This window comes from Crassostrea angulata, unplaced genomic scaffold (genome assembly GCF_025612915.1).
Source record: "Crassostrea angulata isolate pt1a10 unplaced genomic scaffold, ASM2561291v2 HiC_scaffold_308, whole genome shotgun sequence".
Lineage (NCBI taxonomy): Eukaryota > Metazoa > Mollusca > Bivalvia > Ostreida > Ostreidae > Magallana > Magallana angulata.
In genome coordinates this window covers 67,728-93,033 of record NW_026441861.1, presented here as the reverse complement: position 1 = coordinate 93,033, position 25,306 = coordinate 67,728, and the positions used below count along the sequence as shown (strand labels likewise).

At 32.1% G+C, this 25,306-nt stretch overlaps 1 protein-coding gene and 1 pseudogene across 1 annotated transcript; both read right to left on the bottom strand.

Moving 5' to 3' along the window:
* Positions 1 to 13,821: 13,821 nt before the first annotated feature.
* LOC128170092 (ankyrin repeat domain-containing protein 50-like) lies at positions 13,822 to 16,449 on the bottom strand. The gene has a single exon (XM_052836067.1). The coding sequence runs from the start codon at positions 16,447 to 16,449 to the stop codon at positions 13,822 to 13,824; it is 2,628 nt and encodes an 875-aa protein (XP_052692027.1).
* A 332-nt stretch (positions 16,450 to 16,781) lies between these two features.
* Positions 16,782 to 17,883, bottom strand: LOC128170091 (uncharacterized; annotated as a pseudogene).
* Between the last annotated feature and the right edge of the window lie 7,423 nt (positions 17,884 to 25,306).

Below are 25,306 nucleotides of genomic sequence, written 5' to 3'. Positions count from 1 at the left end.
AGATTGAAAATTAATTGAAAAAGAGCTGTGTTTTTGCTTACATCTACTTGCAAAATGTTACATTCCATTCAACTATTTACAATGTGATTAATCTGGTGTTTGGTACATTAATGTACCCGGTAAATGATATTTTATTGCAAGTTAATATTTGTGAAAATCCCGCATGTATTGAGTCGCTGAATTGTTCTACGGATCCACGCGCCGATAGTCTTACGTGTAGTTGTGTGTGTACATATCTACAGATAGTTCTGTTGTTTTTTTAGAGATTAAGAAAAGCCACGAAACAAACAAAGTAGAAGTAAGATATATTCAGACACACGACAGGTTGTAATGAGTTACCAAACAGGTGTCCGGGGAAAGGTGTGAATACCGGCATCTCGTGTACACCTGTTTAAGCGTCCAAATATACAGGGTTAGTTGTAAAGTACAATAACTGCCAAAAAACAAAATAAGACAACAACACCTGTTGTGTATAGAACACAAGATGAAAGACGCTGTTGTGTTTCTGATCAGCTTTTGTACACATATATTGCACGAGGGGTCTTGGTAAAATGGGTAGGCAAACCCGGGCCGGGGCAAACAAAAAGCTGGGGCAGATCGATATTTTTCAATTTCCTTTGTTAATAATCAACCAATCTCATTGAAATTTTCAGGATAAGTCACCAATAATTATAATTGTATTCGCTGTTAATATTTCTGCAAAACAATGTGTATTTAGAAATTTATCGACGATTGTTGATTTCCAAGTTGGTAAAATGGGTAGGCAAACCCGGGTCGACATTTTACGGTTTTGTGGACTAATTTAAGAAAAAAACTGAACATGTCACGTTTAATTCCGGTAAAACATATAAAATACTAATAAGAAATAGTCATTTATTGAAAGGAAAGTAATAATTCTTCAATTAATAACAGTTTTTAAGAAATACCGGTTCATTAAAACCGGATCCGATCGCCCGGGATAAACTCAAAAATTCCGAAATTATGAGGATGTTAGCTACATGTATATCACAAATATTGTAACATGCACAACTCTAACCAATAGGAGGTATCCTTATTAGAGCCTAATTTATAAAATTGAAAAGGTGAGTAATGTTTTGGTGTTACACATTTATTATAGTTTTAATCTTTAATAAATATTTAAAGAAAACATTAAAAGCACTATTTTTTTTTTAATTTTAGTTTTTTAAATACTATATAGCACTAAATTTATTTCTCTATTCTGGGGGGCTAGGCCTATCCTCAGAAATACTGCAAAAAAACCCATTTCCCAAAATCATGAAAAGCCAAATCCGGGGGGGGGGGGGGGGGGGGGGTATGCCTATCCAAAAATATGTTACCTACCCAATTCCCCCCCCCCCCCCAAATAATGAAATTCTCCTAATCCGTGGGGGTGGGGGGTGGGGGGTAGGCCTATTACTCTTATATTGCCCCGGCCCGGGTTTGCCTACCCATTTTATCAAGACTCTCGCACGAGTGATTTTTGTTTATGTGAAATCACGCCGCCATTACCAGCTATGCGGTAAATAAAGTTGAAAGTTATTTTATTTATGGAATGTGTATACTTTTTTTCTTTCATTGCTCGCATTTAATTTACTAAGATTTTGTACATGTATTTATCTATAGCATATCATATAAGAGTGATTTTTTGTTTATTTATTGCTACATAAATAGCTGAAGTACAAATCACTCGAGTCACCGGTAATATGTGGTTGTCTTTTACTACAGCAAATCCACATATATTTAAAAACATGATCTGAAATGTTTTTTTTCCTCATTTTTAATTGGTTTAAAGTTTAGCTGTAGATTAATTAAAAACAAATTAAAAGGTGTATTATTAAAAGGGTTTTTTCCGATAACAGATGAAATGACGTTAAGGCAAGATCCCGACATTTTAATCGGATCGTCATTCACAACATCACGTCTGTTTAGGAAAAAAGGCACATGTCTTAAATTGATTTGAATTTTGATAATATATCAATTGATTAATAGATATATTTGGAAAATTAATTTGAATTTATCAAAGAACAAATAATTTCGATTTCAGATCACAAAAATTCAAGTTCTCGTTGAAAGCACCGATAATATTGTTGGTCCGCGTAATTTAAGTCGGCATTCTTTTTTTTTTAATTTGAAAAGAATGTAAAATTATTTATTATTATATTTCAACCCTTGTTTAGCCATAATGTATTTATTTCTAAACATACGCTATTTTCTAACGTCTCAGGTAACGAGATCTCTCTCTCTCTCTCTCTCTCTCTCATTCATCTCTCTCTCATTCATCTCTCTCTCCTGAAAATCACTGAAAGCTATGTAAGGTCCAGTATGTACCCAATGTTCCAAACATTTCATAAAAATAATAAAAATAGTATAACCACGAATTGTGTGAACATTAATAGTTTACAATGTTTAAGAAATCGGCGATGCAAGTTTTGAAATGATTACGGTCTTAGAAAGGAAATTAAATTAAAATATGTTGTTACTGTTTTAATAAGAATAACAGTTCTAAATCTTAGTAACTATGTGTTTTCTAATCCAGTATAACAACAATCTAGCAAAATATTGAACTTAACTGGTCAGCGATAATCTCCGTCCGTATTCATCGAAAGACATTAGGTCAATAAGCCGTATATGGAAGTGGCAGGCTTATTGCACGGTACGGTACGCTTTTTTGTCCGTCTGGAGGCGCGTCTTGCATAAATTATCTTGCACGCTTTTTGCACGGTACGGTTCGTTTTGTGAACGGCACGGTTCGCTTTGTGAACGATACGGTTCGCTTTGTGAACGGTACGTTTCGTTTTGAGAACGATACGGTACGCTTTGTGAACGGTACGTTTCGTTTTGTGAACGGTACGGTTCGTTTCTTGCACGGAACGGTACGGTTCGTTTTAGGGGTGTAGTAGCACGTTTCAGGGTCTGTAAAGATGTATGCGGTGGTATAATTATTTAATTAAACGAAAATAATAATGACGTAAAATATATACAATTCCAGTTTATATTGGCAGGTTTAATCAAAATATTATCGTCGCATAAACAAGAGGTATGATGTAAGTTGATAAAAGCGTTTATTTGAATGTTTTAGGAAGTTTAAGATATCCGTATATAATTTTGACAGTTGTATAATGTATAATGTAAATTAAACGAGAACAAATAATGAATTAAAATTCAACATTAAATTTCATTAACCAAACAAATTTAATATATCCATTAAACTTAATTTTTTGAGCATGTTTAAAGAAAATTAAAACGTTTTATATACAAGAGGTATAATGTTAGTTTACGGAACACATAAATCTGTACGTATGAGTAAGTTTACAATTTTTCCAACATTATTAAATTTGTTCTTTTACGGAACCCAGTAAACTCATATTAAATGCTATTAAATGCTAATTATTTTTAAATGTTTTCGGGCACACAATATGTAATACTACATACTTAAATTTTAAATAATCGTAACGATTAAATTGCATGTAAGGTGAAATTAAACGCGAGTTTTCGTGCAGTGGACTCCGCGTACGATTTAATATAATCGATATGTAGGTAAATATGTTACCTTGCTCCAATGAACTTCGATTGTTCACATTATTTTTTTTTTCCACTGCTTACAGATGTAATTTACATGTACTATTTTGTTTAATTTGATTTAAAGAATTTAGAAATGCGTATGATATAATACTGGATATAATTGTACCATACTTGTTCAATAAATTATCGTATACGGCGCATTGGACGACTTGTAACGTTGATATCAATTTACGTGGTTATGAAAGGATTGACACGATATGATAAACAAAAAAAACCTGTTAAAATTAAACAATAAACCTGATACATGTAGGATTAACGCACAATAGGGTAGGATTAACGCACAATAGGATAAGATGAACGCACTTTAGAATAGGATTAACGCACAATAGAACAGTATACAAGCGTATGATTGATACACGATACGATATGATAGGATTGTAAAAAAATAGCGTTGTGCCTACTGTAACACGATATGATTAACCAAAAAATGTTAACATTGAATAATAAACCTGAAAGGATTAACGCACGATAGGATAGGATTAATGCATGATAGAAACGTATACACGTACGAAACAATAGGATGGGATTGTAACAAATAACGTTTAGGGTACTGTAGGTTGCATCATACTACGACCTAAGAAAAAAGATAACAGTGTATGTGTATTTATATGTCCGTTTGTAGGTGCATATACTTATCTGTCCATGTGCGTGTTTATATACTGTATGTGACTGGGTTTTTTTTTATCTCTATCTTAAATGAAGTGAATACGAGATGTGCATTAACGGTAATCTAAATTTATGTAAAGATATGAACTTGTTCATGAAATTTTGAATAAAAAAATATAGTCAGTGAGATTAATGTTGATTTGCAGAACAAATTGCAAAAACCAAAAACAAAAGATGAACATTCAAACTAAACCGTGATAATATAATTATATATTTCAACGCGAAAGTGGTCTCACAACCATTAATACGTGGTTTCGTATATTTTTTTTAATGTTGATAAATATCTACATGCACATGCACAGAACATCCTTTAAAAACATTCGAAAAGATGACAACAATTTCAGTAGCGATATGGTTGATGCTTATAATATACGAGAACATTCTAGGGTTAGAATTTGTTAAAATCCAAAGATTTAAATAAAAATTTTGAAACCTTATTGCAAATAATCAAAGTCACCCACGGACCAAACTGGAATTAAACTTTGGCTATTGTCAACAATGTTATAGGAGATCTGAAATCTAGGTGTTATGATAGAACAAAAAAACAAACAGACCATTTTCGGCCACTTATACCAAAAGACCCCTATGCATTTATAGCGTATAAAAGTAAATTGTCTTATTCTTTGTTGCAATCTAAAAAGGCCAATTTGGTTTTTGTGTGGAAAAACTACAATAGTAAATGTCTTTATTTTTCAATCATATATAATTTACACGAATTAGTTTATTTGCAAAGTTTTAAGATAATCGACCGTCTTACTCTGTTTATATATATATATATATATATATATATATATATATATATATATATATATATATATATATATATATATATATATATATATATATATAATATATTGCTGATGTTTTGAGTTATTTCAAAACAATGAATTAAAAATGATGTTCAGGTGAGAAAGAAATTGACAACTGTTAACAATTTAAAGTTACTTAGCAACTGTTAGCAACAAAATACAATATAAACGCTTTATCATTTCTAGAGAATCAGAGCGTTTGAAATTATTCAATCGTATGATAAAAACAATTAGTATTTTACATATAGCACAAGATAAATAGTCCATATTTTATTGTCGATCGTGGAGACTTTTAGGCGTGCAAGATTTCATTTAAAAAACAAACTTGCCACAGTCTTTTCCTCTGAATTTTTTCATTAGAACGGGAGTCACAGAGCTGTAGGTAAAATCGACCGACCCTATTTGACCCCCCCCCCCAATCGCTTTAAGTCTACAATACTGTAATACTGTTTTAAATATGTTACCTACTATTCAGCTTTAAATTGATATTTTGGTAATAATAATAAAAAAACACCAAACGGCATTTTGCTTAACAGTTGCTCAGTAACTGATCAGGACGTTTTAGGACACAACCAGCGATTGGAATTTACAGTGCTTAAATTTTATTTTACGGCTTAAATTCTATAAATTGAAATTATAATTGTACTGCAGTACTATAGCTTGACATTTTAAGAAAATCATTTAAAATGCACAAGTAAAATATTTCAAACATATAAATTAAAAAATGAAATATTGATCAAAAATCGTGTCTAAGTCCCTTTAAATATCTTTTCACCTTCACTTAAAACAAACATAGGTGTTTATAGTTATCACCATTATACGTGTACTATTGATATTAATCGGAGTATTGCTGAATTGTTTTTTAAATTTTTTACTTTAAAAGGAACATTTGTTTTGTATCAAAATGAGATGGGACGGTGATCACATGACTTTTGTTGATCGCATGACCACAAATATAGAACTGCATATTGATAGGTAGCGAACTTTGTAGAAGTCAAGTTGTTTGAATCTATATGTATGTAAAAAAAAACATCTCCATGATGATTTTTGTCCCTAAAAATCGATTTTTTACATCTTTTTTAGTGGGCTGACATATTATGATCGGTTGTAATATCTAAAATTACCTTGTTAAAATTACATATAAAGTTGGGCCAATTTAACGTTTTTGTTTTCAGAAATGTAGGTGCACAAAATCATTAGTGCTTTAATATAATCCTAGATATGTTCTAACTTTTTTTCTGGTAATAACAATACATAAACCTAAAACATATTTTACTTAATTGATAATTCTAATCAGAAATTGTCAGAAGAAGTAAAAGGTCCTACGGTAGTATATCTTTCTTGAATCTTGACCATGTATCAATATAATCGTACAAATGTTTAATACCGTGAATGCATTAAACGTTGAATCCCCCCTCCAAAAAATCCCCCACAAACAAGAGGCCCAGGGGCCACATCGCTCACATGAGCAACAATTGCCTTAATTCTGATCAAATTAGCATTACAGTATCAAAATATCTTGACAACTAAGTACAGTAGATCTTGCTAAAAAAATAATTGAAAATCTGCAAATTTTTATCCACCATTTTTTTTGTGGTAAAAACCAAGCCCCTTTTGTTGTTGTACCTGTAAGAGGATTTTTCTCTATTCCTATGTAAACCCCCCCCCCCATATTTCGTGGCCCCACTTTTCTCTAGGGAATAATGGATTCATCAAACTTAAATCTGCATGACCTGTGCTTTCACACTAAGTACTGCGTTTTAGACCGAAAACTTTCCCAGAATATTTTTAAAGTTTTCTCTATAAATTCCTATAAAAAATTCAAACCGCCATCACGGCCCCGTCCTACAACTAGGGACTGTGATTTTGCAAACTTGAATGTACACTATCCGAGGATGCCTCTACACAAGTTTAAGCTTTTCTGGCCAAATAGTCTTTAAAAGAAGATTTTTAAAGATTTTCTATATATATATGTAAAAATTCATCCCCCATTGTGGCCTCACCCTACCCCTGACTTTTATTTAAACAAACGTGAATCTATACGATCTGGGGATGCTTCCACCCAAATTTGGGCTTTCCTGGCCTAATAGTTTTGAGAATAAGATTTTTTAAGATTTTCTGTATATATAAAAAATTATCCCACATTGTGGCCCCGCCCTACCCCCAGTGACCATGATTTAAACAAACTTGAATCTACACTATCTGAGGATGGTTATACGCCAATTTGAACTTTCTTGGCCTAATAGTTTTTGGGAAAAAGGATTTTTACAGATTTCCTCTATATATTCCTGTATAAAAATTTATCCACCAATTGTGGCCCCACCCTACCCCCGGGGACCATGATTTGAACAAACTTGAATCTACTCTATCTGATGATGCTTCCACTCAAATTTGAGCTTCCCTGGCCTAATAGTTTATGATAAGAAGATTTTTAAAGATTTTCTCAATATATTCCTATGTAAAACATTACCCCCCTATTGTAGCCCCACCCTACCCCTGGAGACCATGATTTGGACAAACTTGAATCTACACTACCTGAGGATGCTTCTATTTTAATTTGAGCATTTCTGGCTTAATAGTTTTTGAGAAGATTTTTTAAGATTTTCTCTATATATTCCTATGTAAAACTTGATCCCCCTATTGTGGCCCCACCCTACCCCCGGGGACCATGATTTGGACAAACCTGAATCTACACTACCTGAAGATGCTTCCATATTAATTTGAGCTTTCCTGGCCGAAAAGTTTTTGAGGAGAAAATTTTTAAAGATTTTCTCAATATATTCCTATGTAAAAATCCATTCCCCCATTTTGGCCCCACCATACCACCAGGGACTATGATTTGAACAAATTTGAATCTACACTACCTGAGGATGCTTCCATTTTAATTTAAAGTTTCTGGCCTAATAGTTTATGAGAAGAAGATTTTTAAAGATTCTCTATTTTTTCCTATGCAAAATTTGATCTCCTAATTGTGGCCCCACCCTACCCCCAGGGACCATGATTTGAATAAACTTGAATATACACTACCTGAGGATACCTCCACACAAGTTAAAGTTTTTCAGGCCGAAGATTTTTGAAAAATACCAACAAATTTTCAATAATTTTCAATTATCTCCCCTTTAAAGAGGGCGTGGCCTTTCATTTAAAGAAACTTCACCAAGTTGTGCTTTGTGCCAAATTTGGTTGAAATCTGCCCTGTGGTTCTTGAGAAGAAGATGAAAATATGAAAAGTTTACAACAACGACGACGACAACGACGACAACAACGGCAACGACAGTCAACGGACAAATTGTGATCAGAAAAGCTCACTTGACCTTTAGCTCAGGTGAGCTAAAAACAAAAAACAAACAAAAAACAAAAACAAAAACAAAACCAAAAACAAAAAACAACCAAAACGTGTAAATCATTTAATAGTATCAACACAGCTCGATTAACAATATTAGATCAGCACATGAAGTCAAAATAAACATATTTTTATATAAAATACATATCAATTAACGTAATGGTACATATCAATTATTTCAATATTGATCATCAAAACGCAAAACTAAGAAAAAATGAAAAAAGAAGAAAAATCAAATTACTTGCATAAAACTTCATTGTTTTCATTTTAAAATGTGAGTTTGATCAATACCGATATACAGTAACCGCAACGTTATTCTTTACAAGATAAACAATAGGATAGGGTTCGCGCTCGATAGGATAGGTTTAACGCACGCATTAACAGTATTCACGCACGATACGATAGGATTGATACACGATAGGAAAGGATAAACGATGTTCAGGATAACCGTATGATTAAACCGTACGTTAAACGATCTTCACGAATAAACTGATAATGGCAGAATTTGATAAATAACACGTACGAATCAAGGAATGCGCATAATGCAAAGTAGTTTATCCTCGCTTTGTCCTTTATATAATATACAAAAATGACGAGTAAAAATTCATTAACAAAAACTATGAGCTTAAATGTAAATGATCATAAAAGTATCTGTACTAATTAACATTCGTTTTAATACCGAACACCAACGCCGATCGCTGCAAACATTTCAGTCCGAAATCAAATCACGGAGAAAATATTGGGTTTAATTAAAAGGGACTTGGACACGATTTGAGATCAAAAATTTTACTTTTATTCTGTATGTATAAAATGGTTTATTGGTGTATTTTAAATGATTGACCAAAATATTAAATGTTAAAGTCAAGTTACAAACGAGATACAGAGGTAAGAATTGATAGTTATGTAAACAAAGCTCGAGTCTTATAGTGGTTTACAAAAAAATGTAATGAAGAGTATTACCATATCTTAGACAAAATGACATGTAAAAATCAATTTAAGGTAATTCAATATCTTCTTAAATACTATTATCAACAAAAGAAAATTACACTTGATTGAAATTTACACCAATACAACGAATATATAAAAAATGACAATATTCGAGCTTTGTTTACATAACAAATAATTATAAACTCTGTATCTTGCTTATAACTTGATATTTGAGTTTCAAATTTTAACAGAGCATTATGAACTTCTATATTTATCAGTATAAACATTGAAAATGGAAAAATAAAATTTGAAAATTCAAAGTCAAATTGTGTCCAAGTCCCTTTAAAGTACAACTCTTGTCCTAAATAAGTAGGTCTCACAACACTATTTTTCCGAAGATTCAAGTCAAAACATGGCTGAGGCAAAACAATTCCCGAATTCCCCTTCGATTTTAGGGGTTTTCCGCCAGCGACAGGGGTTGTACTTTTTATGAGATGGAAAACAACGTGTAAATGCCCGACTTTCCCACCTTTGTAAAAAATACGATGTCACTTGAATTGTTTCGGCAGTGGGGTGAAAGGGCTCGGGCATGGTTTTCAAGCACATGTGTAACTTTGATGTAAACAAACTCTCGTACCTTGTGGATGGCTGTGTGTTTTTTGCTACTAGATTGGTTAGGAACAATTGTTATAAAATTTGTAAAGAGGGGTTTTCCCAAAAGTTTGTTTTAAACTCGTTACTCGTTTTTAAAGTTGCGTAATTTTGGTAAGAATATATAGTAAAAATTAATAGTCGTGTGCAACCTATATATTCTACCGTGAATACCTTACTTTCTGGTAAAAAAAAAAATATAGAGAAGAAACGAATTATATTACATACAGATTGTTTATGCAGGTATAGACTCCGCGTACGATTTAATATAGTTGATATGTAGGTAAATATGTTACCTTGTTCCAAAGGACTTCGATTGTTCACATTATTTTTTTTCTTTCCACTGCTTACAGATATGATTTACATGTACTCTCTTGTTTAATTTGATCTAAGGTATTTAAAAATTCGTATGATATAATACTGGATATAATTGTACCATACTTGTTCAATAAATTATCGTATACGGCGCATTGGACGACTTGTAACGTTGATATCAATTTACTTGGTAATGAAAGGATTGACACGATATGATAAACGAAAAAACTGTTAAAATTAAACAAAAAACCTGATACATGTAGGATTAACGCACAATAGGATAGGATTAACGCACAATAGGATAAGATTAACGCACTTTAGAATAGGATTAACGCACAATAGAACAGTATACAAGCGTATGATTGATACACGATACGATATGATAGGATTGTAAAAAAATAGCGTTGTGCGTACTGTAACACTATATGATAAACAAAAAAAATGTTAACATTGAATAATAAACCTGAAAGGATTAACGCACGATAGGATAGGATTAATGCACGATAGAAAAGTATACACGTACGATACAATAGGATGGGATTGTAACAAATAACGTTTAGGGTACTGTAATAGGTTGCATCATAAATCATATGAAAAAATGTTCTAAATCATATTATTTTCTAAACCATACCATTTTTTCCAAATTCTCTCAGTATTTTTAAAAACAAAGCAAAGGATATAAGGATATGTAATGTGTACTTATCAATTACAAAAAAAGAAGAAGAATAAAATCGCTAAATAAAGAAGTGGACTGATACTGGCTTTGTGAATAGAGAAATAATTAGAATAATATTTTTTAACTCCTATTTAAAACCTCATAAGATTCCAAGTTCCAATGGTTGCAATTCCAGATTTTACATAGAATTTAATAACAAATGAATACCTTCTTAAAATCAATATAATTGATTCATTCTGTAATCAAGATAGACCATTTATCTCTCTACCCTCTTTCACCCCTTCCCCCTCTTAACTGAAAATACTCAATCTTTCATGAAGAAAGGGTCGAACTTAGAAAAAAGTTAACAGTGTATGTGTATTTATATGTCCGTTTGTCGGTGAATATACTTATCTGTCCATATGCATGTTTATATACTGTATGTGACTGTGTTTTTATCTCTATCTTAAATGAAGTGAATACGAGGTGTGCACTAACGGTAATCTAAATCTGTGTAAAGATATGAACTTGTTCATGAAAGTTTGACTTAAAAAATATAGTCCGTGAGATCAATGTTGATTTGCAAAACAGATTGCAAAACAAAAAGAAACAAAACAAAAGATTAACATTCAAACTAAACCGTGATAATATAATAATATATTTCAACGCGAAAGTGGTCTCACAACGATTAATACGTGGTTTCGTAAATTTCTTAAACTTTGATAAACATCTATATGCACATGCACATTAAAACAGTCTAAGAGATGCCATCATTTTCCGAAACGATATGGCTAATGCTTATAATATACGAGAACATTCTAGGGTTAGAATTTAAAATACAATCAAAGATATAAATAAAAATTCTGAAACCTTATTGTAATTAATCAAAGCCAACCACGGACCATACTGGAATTAAACTTTGATTATTGTAAACAATGTTGTAGGAGATCTGAAATCTAGGTGTTATGATAGAACAAAAACAAACAGACCATTTTCGGCCACTAATACTAAAAGACCCCTATGCGTATACAGCGTATACATGCATAAGTAAATGTCTTATTCTTTGTTGCAATCTAAAAAGGCCGTTTTGGTTTTTTTTTATGGAAAAACTACAATAGCAAAGGTCTTTATTTTTTAATCACATATATGATTTAATCGAACTAGTTTATTTGCAAAGTTTCAAGATAATCGACCGTCTTGTTATGTTTAGGGACCATCTCAAAATACAGGTACATTTACTGTAGGATTTTCTGCAAGGCAGATTTTAAAATATACTACAATAGATTCCCCCCTCCCATAAATAGTATTATGTGAGAAGGCACATCATTTTCTGAGTTTGAGTTTGAGTGGTGGTCATCTCAAAATATTGAATGCACCATTTTTTGCTATATATTAAAATTTTGGAGTAATACATATGTAGATTGGTATAATGGATTCATTAAAAAATTAAGAAAACTACCCCCGATGATAGCATTATTATGTGCATAGATTTTCAACGGCGTACAATTTTTACTTTTTCTTCTATGTTATTTTTTTATAACGCACTCCTACGAAGCTTCATTTTCCTATAACGTCATAAAAGCACAATGGCAAGCTTCCCTACCATACAACGGAGAAATTGTAAAAAAAACACTATATGTTTCCTTAAAAACTCTGAATATTTTATTTGTATTTTGTGTTCAATTTATAAATGATATCGAAAACAAATCATTAAAAGTATGTATACACTGTGTTTTTTTAAATGTGCAATAACGTGCGCAATAAAAATTAAAGTTGGTCTCATATTCAAAGTTGTTAAATATTTGACTGAGTTCACGAAGCAAACGATTTTCCAAAATCGACAATTTTGTACGATAATTAATATATATATATATATATATATATATATATATATATATATATATATATATATATATATATATATATATATATATATTTTATAGAGAGAGAGAGAGAGAGATAGTCATCCAGGGTTGATAAGAAAATAAAAGTACAGAAAAAATTGTTCATATATCGATAAAACAATGCAAAAAAACGAACGGATTTCCGACGATTTTCTTGTTTCTTTTACAGCGGCATTAATATTGTGACATCACATTTTATCTCACGCCAAATTGGCTTGATTCAAAGATCGTTCAGGTGTGAAATCTGGTTTTCCCAAATATCTCGAGTACATATGCAATAAAAAAATTCAGGATGATTTTTTTTTCACATACATCTTCGTAATATCAATATAATTTCAATATAATAGCACCCCTTAAAGGCATTGTATAGTGCATACAATAAAAACATTGTATATGTGAGAGCAAACAAAAGGCGAAATAAGAGATAAAAGAGAAAAAATGCAAAAAAAACGGAACATGATGACATAATTCATTCAAGCTTTGTAATGAAAGTGGGGGTAAAAAATTTTTGATCACAATGAATAGATTGCATACATGTATTTCTAATCAATTCTTTATTTAAACTACATTTTTCTTTTTCTCATCTATTAGTGTTAGAGACTGCTTGGTTTGAAATTACCCCAGCTTTTATCAACTGATTCACTCCAAGCTAATTGTTTTCATCCGAGCTACTATTGGTGTGTTTTAACCATCGCCAGCTATTATAACGTCCTTAACGATAAGTTCATCTAAAAACTCTGAACCAAATGTAGCTGGTATTAATGTTGTTATTCTATTTATTAATCATTCAATAATAACATCAGCCTCATATTTTATTAACTTTCTTACAGTATGCTTATGTCCCTTTTCAAATTCAGCTATAAGAAAAGTTTTATTTTCAACGCTTTGATAGCATCAGCTCCAGCTTTTATTGTTGAATTGTTGATCACATCTCAATGCCCCATGGCAAATTCATAAAAAAGCCGTACATCAATTTTCTGTTCCAATCGTTTTCATTGACTTAGCCCCAGCCGCTATCACCTGATGAATTATATACCCATGCTTAAATTCGCTTGCGGCTGTAAGAGGTGTTTTGTTTCCATCGCTTTGATTGACATCAGCCCCAGCCCTGATCAGCTCTTCAACCACATTACAGTGCCCGAATTCGCATGCAGTTGTTAGTGGTGTTTTGTTTCCATCGCTTTGATTGACATCAGCCCCAGCCCTGATCAGCTCATCAACCACATTACAGTGCCTAAATTCGCATGCAGCTGTTAGTGGTGTTTTGTTTCCATCGCTTTGATTGACATCAGCCCCAGCCCTGATCATCTCTTCAACCACATTACAGTGCCCAAATTCGCATGCAGCTGTTAGTGGTGTTTTGTTTCCATCGCTTTGATTGACATCAGTCCCAGCCTTGATCAGCTCTTCAACCACATTACAGTGCCCAAATTCGCATGCAGCTGTTAGTGGTGTTTTGTTTCTATCGCTTTGATTGACATCAGCCCCAGCCCTGATCAGCTTTTCAACCACATGCCAGTGCCCGAATTCGCATGCAGCTGTTAGAGGTGTTTTGTTTCCATCGCTTTGATTGACATCAGCCCCAGCCCTGATAAGCTCTTCAACCACATTCCAGTGCCCAAATTCGCATGCAGCTGTTAGTGGTGTTCTGTTTCCATCACTTTGATTGACATCAGCCCCAGCCCTGATCAGCTCATCAACCACATTCCAGTGCCCAAATTCGCATGCAGCTGTTAGTGGTGTTTTGTTTCCATCGCTTTGATTGACATCAGCCCCAGCCCTGATCAGCTCTTCAACCACATTACAGTGCCCAAATTCGCATGCAGCTGTTAGTGGTGTTTTGTTCCCATCGCTCTGATTGACATCAGCCCTCTCTTTTATTAACATTCTGACTATATTAACATGTTTACGATGGCATGCATTTGTCAGAGGTGTTCCACATCCATTGTTTAGGTTTACATCAGCGCCCTCTTTTATCAACTCTTTGAAAATGTCTAAATGTCCCATAAAACAAGTAGTCGTTAGCGGTGTTGCTTTTCCATGTTTTAGATTGACTTCAAAATGACATGCAATCAACTCTTTAACTACACTTAAACGTCCAAAAAAGCACGCACCTATTAGAGCTTTTGCGACACTAGATATTTGACTGCTGTCAAACACCACTTTGTTCAACTGTTTGACTATGCTCAAATGTCCTTCATAACAGGCAACTTGCAAGGGTGATATAAAACCATTTCTTAGATTGACATCTGCACCCGCTTTGATCAGTTCTTTAACTACATGCACATGGTCTTTATAGCACGCAACTATAAGCGGTGTTTTATCTCCATCTTTCATATTGACATCAGCTCCATCTTTGATCATCTCTTTAACTACATTTAAATGACCACTATTACACACAGCTATAAATGACATTTTGTTTGTATCATTTAAATGGAAAGAAGACTCCATTTCGATCAATTTGTTGACTATAATCAAATGGTCCAAATGACACGTAAAATGAAGTGTATTCTTATCTTTTTCATTTGGATCGACTTTAGCCCCTGATTTCATTAATAGTTTCATAACTTTGAAATGGCGGCCATCACACGCAGCATTCAACGGTGTTGTACCTTTGCTTTTTATATTTACATCAACCCCTGCTAATATCAACCTTTTTACGAGGCTAAAATGCCCATTTTTACTTGAAACGAATAGCGGTGTTTCACCGTGTCTTGAAAGGTTTACATCAGCCCCTGCTTTAATCAGCTCTTCGACTGAAAGTGTGCTTCCTTTTTGACATGCATATTGTAATGGTGTATAATTGTGTAAAGGATCTTCATAATTGACATCAGCACCCAATTCTATTAACACTCTTACTATGTTGTGCTGTTCATTTTTACAAGCAGTTGTTAGAGGTGTTTCATCGAGAAAACTTGAATTGACATCAGCCCCAGCTTCAATCAGTTTCGTGACAATATCTGGATATCCATATTCGCAAGCAATTATCAACGGATTCTTGTAATATAAACATATTGAAGACTGAAACCAGTTGTTCAGAGCGTCTGTGTTGACGTGTTCAAGCAGTGTTTGAACGATATTTAGATCCCCAGAAAAACAAGCGAGACAAAGCAGGCGACATTGCTCTACAATCACTGGATTCGTATCTGTTTCCTTTTGTCTTTTGTATTTTTCCCTATCATCTGTGTCACTATCATTGTCTCTAATTTTTTTATTATATGTGCTGATATCTTTGCCACTTTCTGTGACACTATATATTTTACTATCTGTGTCAATAAAGGTGCAAGATCCTGTGTCAACAGAGGCGTCACAATCAACATTTGTGTCATCATCTATGTCAGTACCCTTGTAACTATATTTGTCAATGGCTGTGCCACTATTTAAGCAATATTCTGTGTCACTTTTAGTATCAACATCTGTTTTGGTGTATTCAGAAATATCGTATTTTTTTTTTAACGCTTCATCGATCAAATTATGATCAAACAAACTCATTTCTTCAATACCAGTAATGTTCTGATTCATATTTGAATTAGGTTGGAGACATTTTTTGATGCCAATTTGGAAGATGTCATCTACATTTCCCTTGTTCTGTATCATTTGACGCAAAAGACTCTGAAGAATTGTATTATGTCCAAACAAAATAGCCCATGCGACCCCCCTGGCATTGCTTTTAAATACACCATCGACGCATTTTTCATTTAGTAGACATCTTCGGGCGTCCCTTATCAAACTCATGCGTTTCTCATTCTTAATTTGCTCTACTTCATAATTCCATATTTTTTCTGATAAGAGTACATTATGTAGATTAACATAAGTTGTTTTTTCCATTACTGCAATGAAGTTCTGAAGCACAAATGTGTTTTTTAAAGCTTCATTCCTAAAAACGTTATCAAATTCTTCATTCTGTACGTCTCTGAACAAACGTTCAGCTAGCAGTGGAAATTTGGAATTTTGCAGATAAATACATAAGTCGATTATTTTCTTACTTTCATGACATTTTTCAATAGGTTTTCTATTTTTAAATGTTTTTTCTTCGTTTTTAACTCCTTTTTTTCTTTTCTTGATATTATCATTCTCTACTTTGATATTATTAGCAACGTAGTCACTACTTGAGTAGTGCAAAAGAAATTCTGGAAACCGATTTCCAAAATGATATGCAATAATTTCCAACATGTTTTCGTGAATAAAAACGAACTCTTTGCCACTCTTCTTTGTATAAGTCCCTTCCATTTCTGACAAGGCATCACACAGTTGAAAGCTATCTGTTGTTAAAGGCACTTCACATTTTTCTAGGATGTTGCGTTTCATCTCAGCAAACAATCTTTCATGTAACGTTTTCTTAGTTTCATTATCTTCATTGTCGAACCATTTTTCTGACAATTTGTTTTCATTCGCCATAAGTAAAACTAACGAGGCATACTGGTGTTTGTTCCGTTTTTCAAGTGAGTCTATTTCCTTTAAGATACAAGGAACTGGTGATACAAAAAAACTTGATCCGTAATCGCTCAGCTCCTCACTGTTTGAAAACAGTTTACACAGAAGTGGAAACATGCTAGAAGATAATGTCAAATCTCTGGGGCCCAGTAGATCTTTTTTTAATTTATATTTTTCAAGTAATTTCTGTTTATCGTCAGCATTTAATGCATTTTCCTTATTTTGTAAATAAACAACATTCTCTTTTTTTGCCAAAATACAGTGTGATAGTGATGAATGTCTAAAAACTGCTTCGCGACACGTCATAAGGGTTTTGGTTTTTGGGTTAACTGGATCGTTAAGTCTTTCACTGAACTTTTCTATCTGATTGCGATTATTATCGTTTAATTTAAACACTCCTAGCACATCATCGATAACAAATACTTGTGGAATGTTTATGCTACTATAATCCTCAATTTTGTTTATATCTGTTATTGGTAAAATTTCATACCCTTCTTTCTGCAATATCAGAGCAATATGACGGACTGTTGCCGTTTTCCCTGAGCCTGGTACACCAACAATTGTTACAAATGGTTGTTGTCTGACTTGATTAAGCATCACTGGAAAGTTGTGAGTTTCTAGAAAAACACTGTCTTCTTCTTTCCATTTTGAAATATCTCTTTCGTACAAGGCTGAAAGAGAAATATATATATATATATATATATATATATATATATATATATATATATATATATATATATATATATATATATATATATATATACATATATATATATATATATATATATATATATATATATATATATATATATATATATATATATATATATATAATCTTTGAACAGAGATTTGGCCAAAAATTAAAATGTGTCTGTATTTACTTTTCATTACTTTGCAATAATATGAACGTTTTAAACTGTTTCCTTATACTATATTGTGACGCCATAGTATTGTTTGTATATCGTCATTTATTTTAACGACACTTGTTTTTAAATGTATTATGAAACCTATAAGTATAATCATTTTAAATCAATTTTTGTAGTAAATATAGTTATGTTGAGAGTACTATAGCAAATCTTCGAAAATATGTCAATGAAGCTTTGAGGCGAGGGGCTGCGTCAAAAATAGTTTGGACCGGAAGTATTTGATAAAGCATCACCCGTTTGACATACCAAAGGTTTATCACACGGGTAATATACACCACACGTATGAGATAAATATATATATATATATATATATATATATATATATATATATATATATATATATATATATATATAAAGAGTGAGAGAGAGAGAAGAGAGAGAGGAAAATATAGTATATATATATGTTTTTAAACTAAATGAAAAAAATCTTAAGTGGCCATAGTGTCAGTTTTATTTTACTATATATGAAATAAAATACCTTTTGCTGTTGCATATTTTTTGTTAAATCGTGTATTTTATACATAATGTAAATAACAATAAATGTCGTTCAGAGCAAAAAGTGGATAAAATTACATAAGAATTTTCAATGAGTACTTTTTAATACCTTTTCTCGACATAAAGATCCCGATAAACATCAATATGCTATCGTATTTCTTGATATATAAAATAATGTGGAATTATCTTTGTTCGTTGCAGGAACAATGTCCGTATTCGTATAGGTAATCCTTGTCAACGAATTTATCTCCCTGAGAACATCTATACAATCACTTATTTGATGATTATCAATACACCCCCCCCCCCAATTTGCTCCCACTTAAAATACTTCCCATAAATCAGGAAAACGTTAGCTAACGACGAATATTTATTCCCACCGAATAAATATGATTTCAAGTTAATATTGTTACCTCTGACATAAAGAGGAGTAGAAGCAGTCTTTGTCGTTTGTACTTTCTCTGTAAAAAACAATGCTAAAAATTTGATTAGCTACACTTTTAAATGATAAATGTGCCATCTAAATGAATACCATTTAAGACTGTTTTCTTTTTTAACAAAAATAGTGGTATTTCTACAATCTTAGAATAACTTTGTTTTAGTACTACAAAAATGTTCTTTACATAGATATATTTCTTATTACATTTGCACATTTTTGCATCAAGATTACAACATTGGTCACCGCTATCCAGCCCTTTTACTTTTACAAGTCAAAATTGTAAATTACATAATTTTGTTTAACAATTTGTATGAAATTGATTATCTTTAACTGTAGAAAAGAAAACATTTTCTGGCCGCAGCCTATTTATACTAAGAATACGTATAACTTGGTATATGTATTTTGTATATTATTATATATACCTATAACATAATGTAGTTTGATGTTTACATCATGCAGTTGGTTGATGTATGTTTGTTCTTGTTCAGGATCCATTGAACACGTTTTGATATGTACCATTGCGTCTTGGTAAATAGTATCCGCACCCAAGTAACTCTCCAACTCTTGTATACTGGTAAAAATATCTTGGCATTTCGTTTTAAATTCTTTGTCCGTTAAATACGTGTCAGAGCCATGTCGGCATTGATTCCTTATCAAACGTATTCTTTCTATGTTAGCAGACACACTTCGGTCTCCTGGATTTGGATCATTGCCCCAATTGTTTGTGTGTGGTGAAATGGTACACACATTGCGTAATAATATGTAAAGCAATGTGATGTCGAATTCGGAGTAATTTCCGCCATAAACAAGCTCCTGCTGATATTTGTTGATCGGACAAGGCTTCTGTTTTGGATGTTTGGCAATAAAGGTCTTAACATTGTGCATTAGGGCAGATGGAGTTACCTCTTTTGTTAACAAGGCACACAGAACACCAGTACATGGACCCAAGATCATTCGTGCGACACGAACAGAATTTGTGGTCCCCCGTGTTGATTTATAATTTTGTAAAGACATCCTGAAAAGATCTAAAAGCAAAGAAAGATAATAATTTTCATATTATACATTAATTTTGGTATTATTAATCAAATTGATTAATTATCTAAATCCTTTAAAGCTTTCAAATAGTTTACTTTAGTTTATTAACATAGCATCAGATGGGTTATCGCATAGGCATACCAATATTTCATCATACGATATATATATATATATATATATATATATATATATATATATATATATATATATATATATATATATATATATATATATATATATATATGAAACAACATCAAAACGGACAGACGGATGAGCGAGTAGGCAAGTATGAACACGCTAGAGTCTGAAAGCATTTCGAACTCTACTATTTTGCCACGGTGGGCTAAATAAATACCTTCAATATGTCACTTTTTTAACGCAGGCTGTTTGTATTTGATAAGTTTTGTTAATCTGTTTTCTTTTTAAGAAGGAGCACATTGACATAATGTTTCAAACACCGATATTAATCAAACTAGAGTGAATATAATTGTACGAATTTTTTAAAAAAAAATTAGTGAGTGGGGTATTCATCATTTTTGAAGAAGTAAACTTACCATATTCTTCTGATATTTCATTTGAGAATGGTTCATCAGATTTTTCAAGGCTTATTTGTTGATCTGGATACTTGGTTTTGTGTTTATTCTTCAGCTTTGTTGGATCTGTTTATTCAATTGAAATCTAAAATTCGATACTGTGGAAAACTTTGGAATTCGTGGTGGCTCAATTTTCGTGGTATTTTTTGGGTAGCCCTTTCCCACGAATTTAAATCCTCGATTTAAACAACTTTAGAGAAAGTAGTCTTACTGAAAACCGACACACCAACGAAAATACATCCCCACGAATAAGCATAAAACCCATAATCCATGAAAAATGGCCCCCACGAATTTAAATGATTCCGTAGTAATTGATTGTATTTCATCCGATGAAACATTGTGTTGAAATTTTAAAAAAATAGAGATTCGGATAATTTGAAATTGTTTGAATCAACATGGTCAGCTAACAAGTGCAAATTAAAACCAGTTTTTTTAAAACTAATAATATTGAAAATAGTTTATGTATAACCGTTCACATTACCGTTGCACTTGTGTCATATATATATATATATATATATATATATATATATATATATATATATATATATATATATATATATATATATATATATATATATATTTTGAAAACAAATACTAGTACAATGTTTATGTATTCTTTAATAAATTTAAAGATAAAAACAAAGCTTACCTTTTAAGCTCTCCACATAAACAGTTTCAGAGCCTACTTTGAAAAAGTCGATCCTTAGTTTGCTTAGTTCATCCTTCTCTTGTTGTTTTAAAGCTAATAATTTGTTCACGTAAATCATTTTAAAAGACAAAACTAAAAAAAAACTGCTTGAGGAGAGATATCCTTTCACCACAACTTTGTCAATCTTACATTCCACTATATTAGCAACAGTTTCTCTCACTTTTCTCTCATCTTCTTTACGAAAATGGGGTAGACTTTGTAGATCTATGACAACGTGGAAATGAACATTCTGATATCCATTATCTGTGTAATAGAATAAACATATGCATATTAAACATTTGGTACATGAACAAGTATATTTGAAAATATGTTACATAACTGACAGCTTAAGGCGCTGTTCTCTATTGCGAATTTTTGTTTAAGTTTAACAAAAACCTAAAGATAAGATTTATATATATTTTGCTGTGAGGAACTGCTAAATTTAAAATTCTAAGTTAAAAATATGTGATTTTATTGATACAATTTAAAATATTTTAGAATGTATTAAATCATGAGAGCACGTCCGAGAAATTCTTGCCATCATATTAAATGCTCAATAATACATGTATATTCGTTAACTATATACTACAACAACAAAAAACTGTTCGCTACAGATACAGAAAGAACAAAAATGAGTGTGGCTTGTTTTTTTTTATATTGGATCAATTCATATTTTGTTTTATAAGTCAAAATCTGTGACTAATACTTCTTTTTATTACATAAATCAAAGTATTGATAACCCAGCTTCTGTATGTATATAACTGTTATATGTGTATTACATTTCAGCTTCTGTATATTTTCCCTGCAATGATGTATGTAAGCCCCTACATTAAATTCACAATACCCCGTACATTAGATTTACAATAGCCGTGCAGTTATGCGATAAACCCCTGAAACTCGTTCCCTAACCAGTTTAAATGATGTATACTTCTGCTCATAGAGGGCAGTTATTCGACGCACCGGAAGTAGAAGTCTAACGGCAATAAAGCGCTGAGCTATGTTTAGCGCTTTGAAAAATGACAACTTAAAGGGAAACTACAACGATTCTTTTAAATCTCACTTTACCAATTGTAATACTGTAATTTATCTTATTTATTATGTAATATAATACTGAAAACGTATCTAGATAAACAGTCTTAATTTTATAAAAATCGTGATATTCAGAAAACATTCGCTTGATATTAAATTATTGCTATCAAATTATTTGTAAATGTTAAGTGCAAACGGGTAACGGCAAATTTTAAGAAAGTTATACGGAATTTTGTCCAAATTTATCCATTCAATTTGTTCGCTGTGCATAATTAAAAACAATATTTGATGTAATAAAACCACTTATTCAAAAATACTGACAACAAATATTATTTGGACTACATGTAACTTTGCATTTTAGGTGCAAAAGGATCAAACTTAATGCACCCTATCTCAAGAAGATGGATGTTGACTCATAAAGTATATTTAAGTATGTTTTGTCTTCTCAAAATAACCGTGATACAACAATATCAAGAAGTGAAATACCTTAAAACTTGTTTGCAATCAGCTTTATGTATGAGAACCATAGGGGCCAAGCCCGTTTTGACATTAATTTCAATGTAACTATAAATTCTGCAAATACATTGACTTTTGACAAGACCGGTGTAAAGAAGAATAATGAACCTCCTAGAAAAATAACCGGGGTAATTTTTTGACGTAAAATAATTACGAATCTTGCTGTAGAATAATTTGATTTTTCTTACAAAAAAAAAGACCTAGGGGTTATTTTTCTTCATGTTAAACACAAAGAAAAATGATCCCCGTTGAAAAATGACCCCCGCTGTAAACAAGAATGGAAAATGGCTACCGCGTATCCAAGATATCTGACTTTGAAATTACTTACATTTTTACTTTATTCAGCTGCTTTTGAAGTTATAAACACCGAGCTTGTAATGAAACCGCTGTATTTAGTTGTGTATTTCCGTAGCAAATACTCACAAACACACTTACATTGCCACAACTTGATTATTAACAGTTACGTCTCTTTTTTCGTCGAGATATGGCGGGATATGACGCTGCACTTCTGAGAAATCTCCTGAACTTTACTTGATTCTTTACAATAAACTGGACTGAACTATAGTATCTATTAAATAGATAATGAACACAGATCGAATATAATAAGAAGAGAGTATTTCAAAAAACTTAAAAAGGGGTTCGGTCTCATTTTAGGGGTTTATATCCCCCTTGATGTTTACCACACGAACTGAAAAACACGCGCGTTAAGTAGAGAAATTTTCTTAATATTTGTAAAAAGGGTCTGAGGTCGTCTATAAAATCTAAATGTGTCCATTTAGCTCACTAGAAAATTGTCATTTTTTAACTCTTCACTAAAATATTGTGGTAAATGGTGAACCTTTTTCCCTTTTTCTTTAAAATGTACATCAAACGAATTACAGGACAGTGCAGGATACCTTTCGGGCTATTATTTGCAGGTCTCAACTTTGGGCTGTACAGTTACCACCAGGTGGTCCAGAGGGGTTTTAAATCTCCCTTGATTTTGATCGCACGATCTTTGCTGCCTCCGAAGTTGTAAATGCTTCTACCAACTATTGAAGCAATAATCATCTTGATATCGATTAAGGTATACCGATGATAAGTTAAATAATTTTCTGTTCGAGTATTTTGACGAATACTCTCAATACTTTGACGATTTTCCTTATTGGCCGTTAGCTTCTACTGGCTTTACGGCTGCTGTTAATGGCCGCTAACTTCAGCATGGTAATAATGCCTTACAATGGTGTAAAGTTTTCATAGTTAACATTTATTCTGGCTGATATACTTGCATGCTCAGTAGTTTGTAGTTGGGGAAAATCGTCAAAGCAAGTATAATTCATGAACAATATCGAGTCTACTCTTTCATAGCCAGTAAAAAGAACTTTATTTTAATGTGTCTCGTATCTCAAAATAATTGAAATGTGTTGTCACTCTTTTATAAAGAGATTCATGTAAATGGAACTCGTTTTTAAGATGACAAACATACCCCAATACAATACGTCAGTATCTTGTTATAACGAAATATTTTTGTTAGTTTCTAAGATATACACCTTCTATCACTTTAAGTTTATTTGAATATGATTTATAATTTCTATTACTTTTTGTAAACTGCAGTAAAAATTACAACATTGTAAAGACTATTCCAGAAATAATAAAAAAAAATATCTTGAAAAACATTAATCTATTGAGGGTCGTTATTCTAAAGGGGTTACTTTTCTTCATGTTGAGTTTCATTTTTATGAAAATGACATTTATTTATCAGGCAAAAGGGTCATTTTTCTACATAGAATAATGACTGGGGAGATTATTATTCTTTGTCGAAAAATGACCCCCAGTCATTTTTCTACGGGGTTATTATTCTACGATATACCGGCCAATTTGATAACTAATGTTAAACTCAATTTCATATTAATTATTCTTGACTATTTTTATAATGACCATTCAGAATCAGTCTTTCTCAAAGACGTCAAAATAGCAGGCCTTGTTAGAAGTCGATGTGGTTGCGGAATAAAAGTTCAGTTTGGGGAGTATTTAAGGAGTTTTTCTCGGAATTGAGGACGTAAGTAGCGTGTGTTTGATGTGCTTTTTTTTTTAAAGATAAGTGCGAATGCTTCTCCATGGACAAAAACCGATCAGAATCCATAAACCGAGTTAAAATAAACTGGTGTTTTCGAAAGACGTATTTCTCTCCTATGACCCAGTAACTTCAAATTCGGCATGCGTGTATTTTTGACATCTTTTTTTTAAAACCAAATGCGTATTGCGAATGTTATTGATTTATTAGGCTTTTGAAGCAAGCTAGTAGTTTTTTTAATCTGTTTCA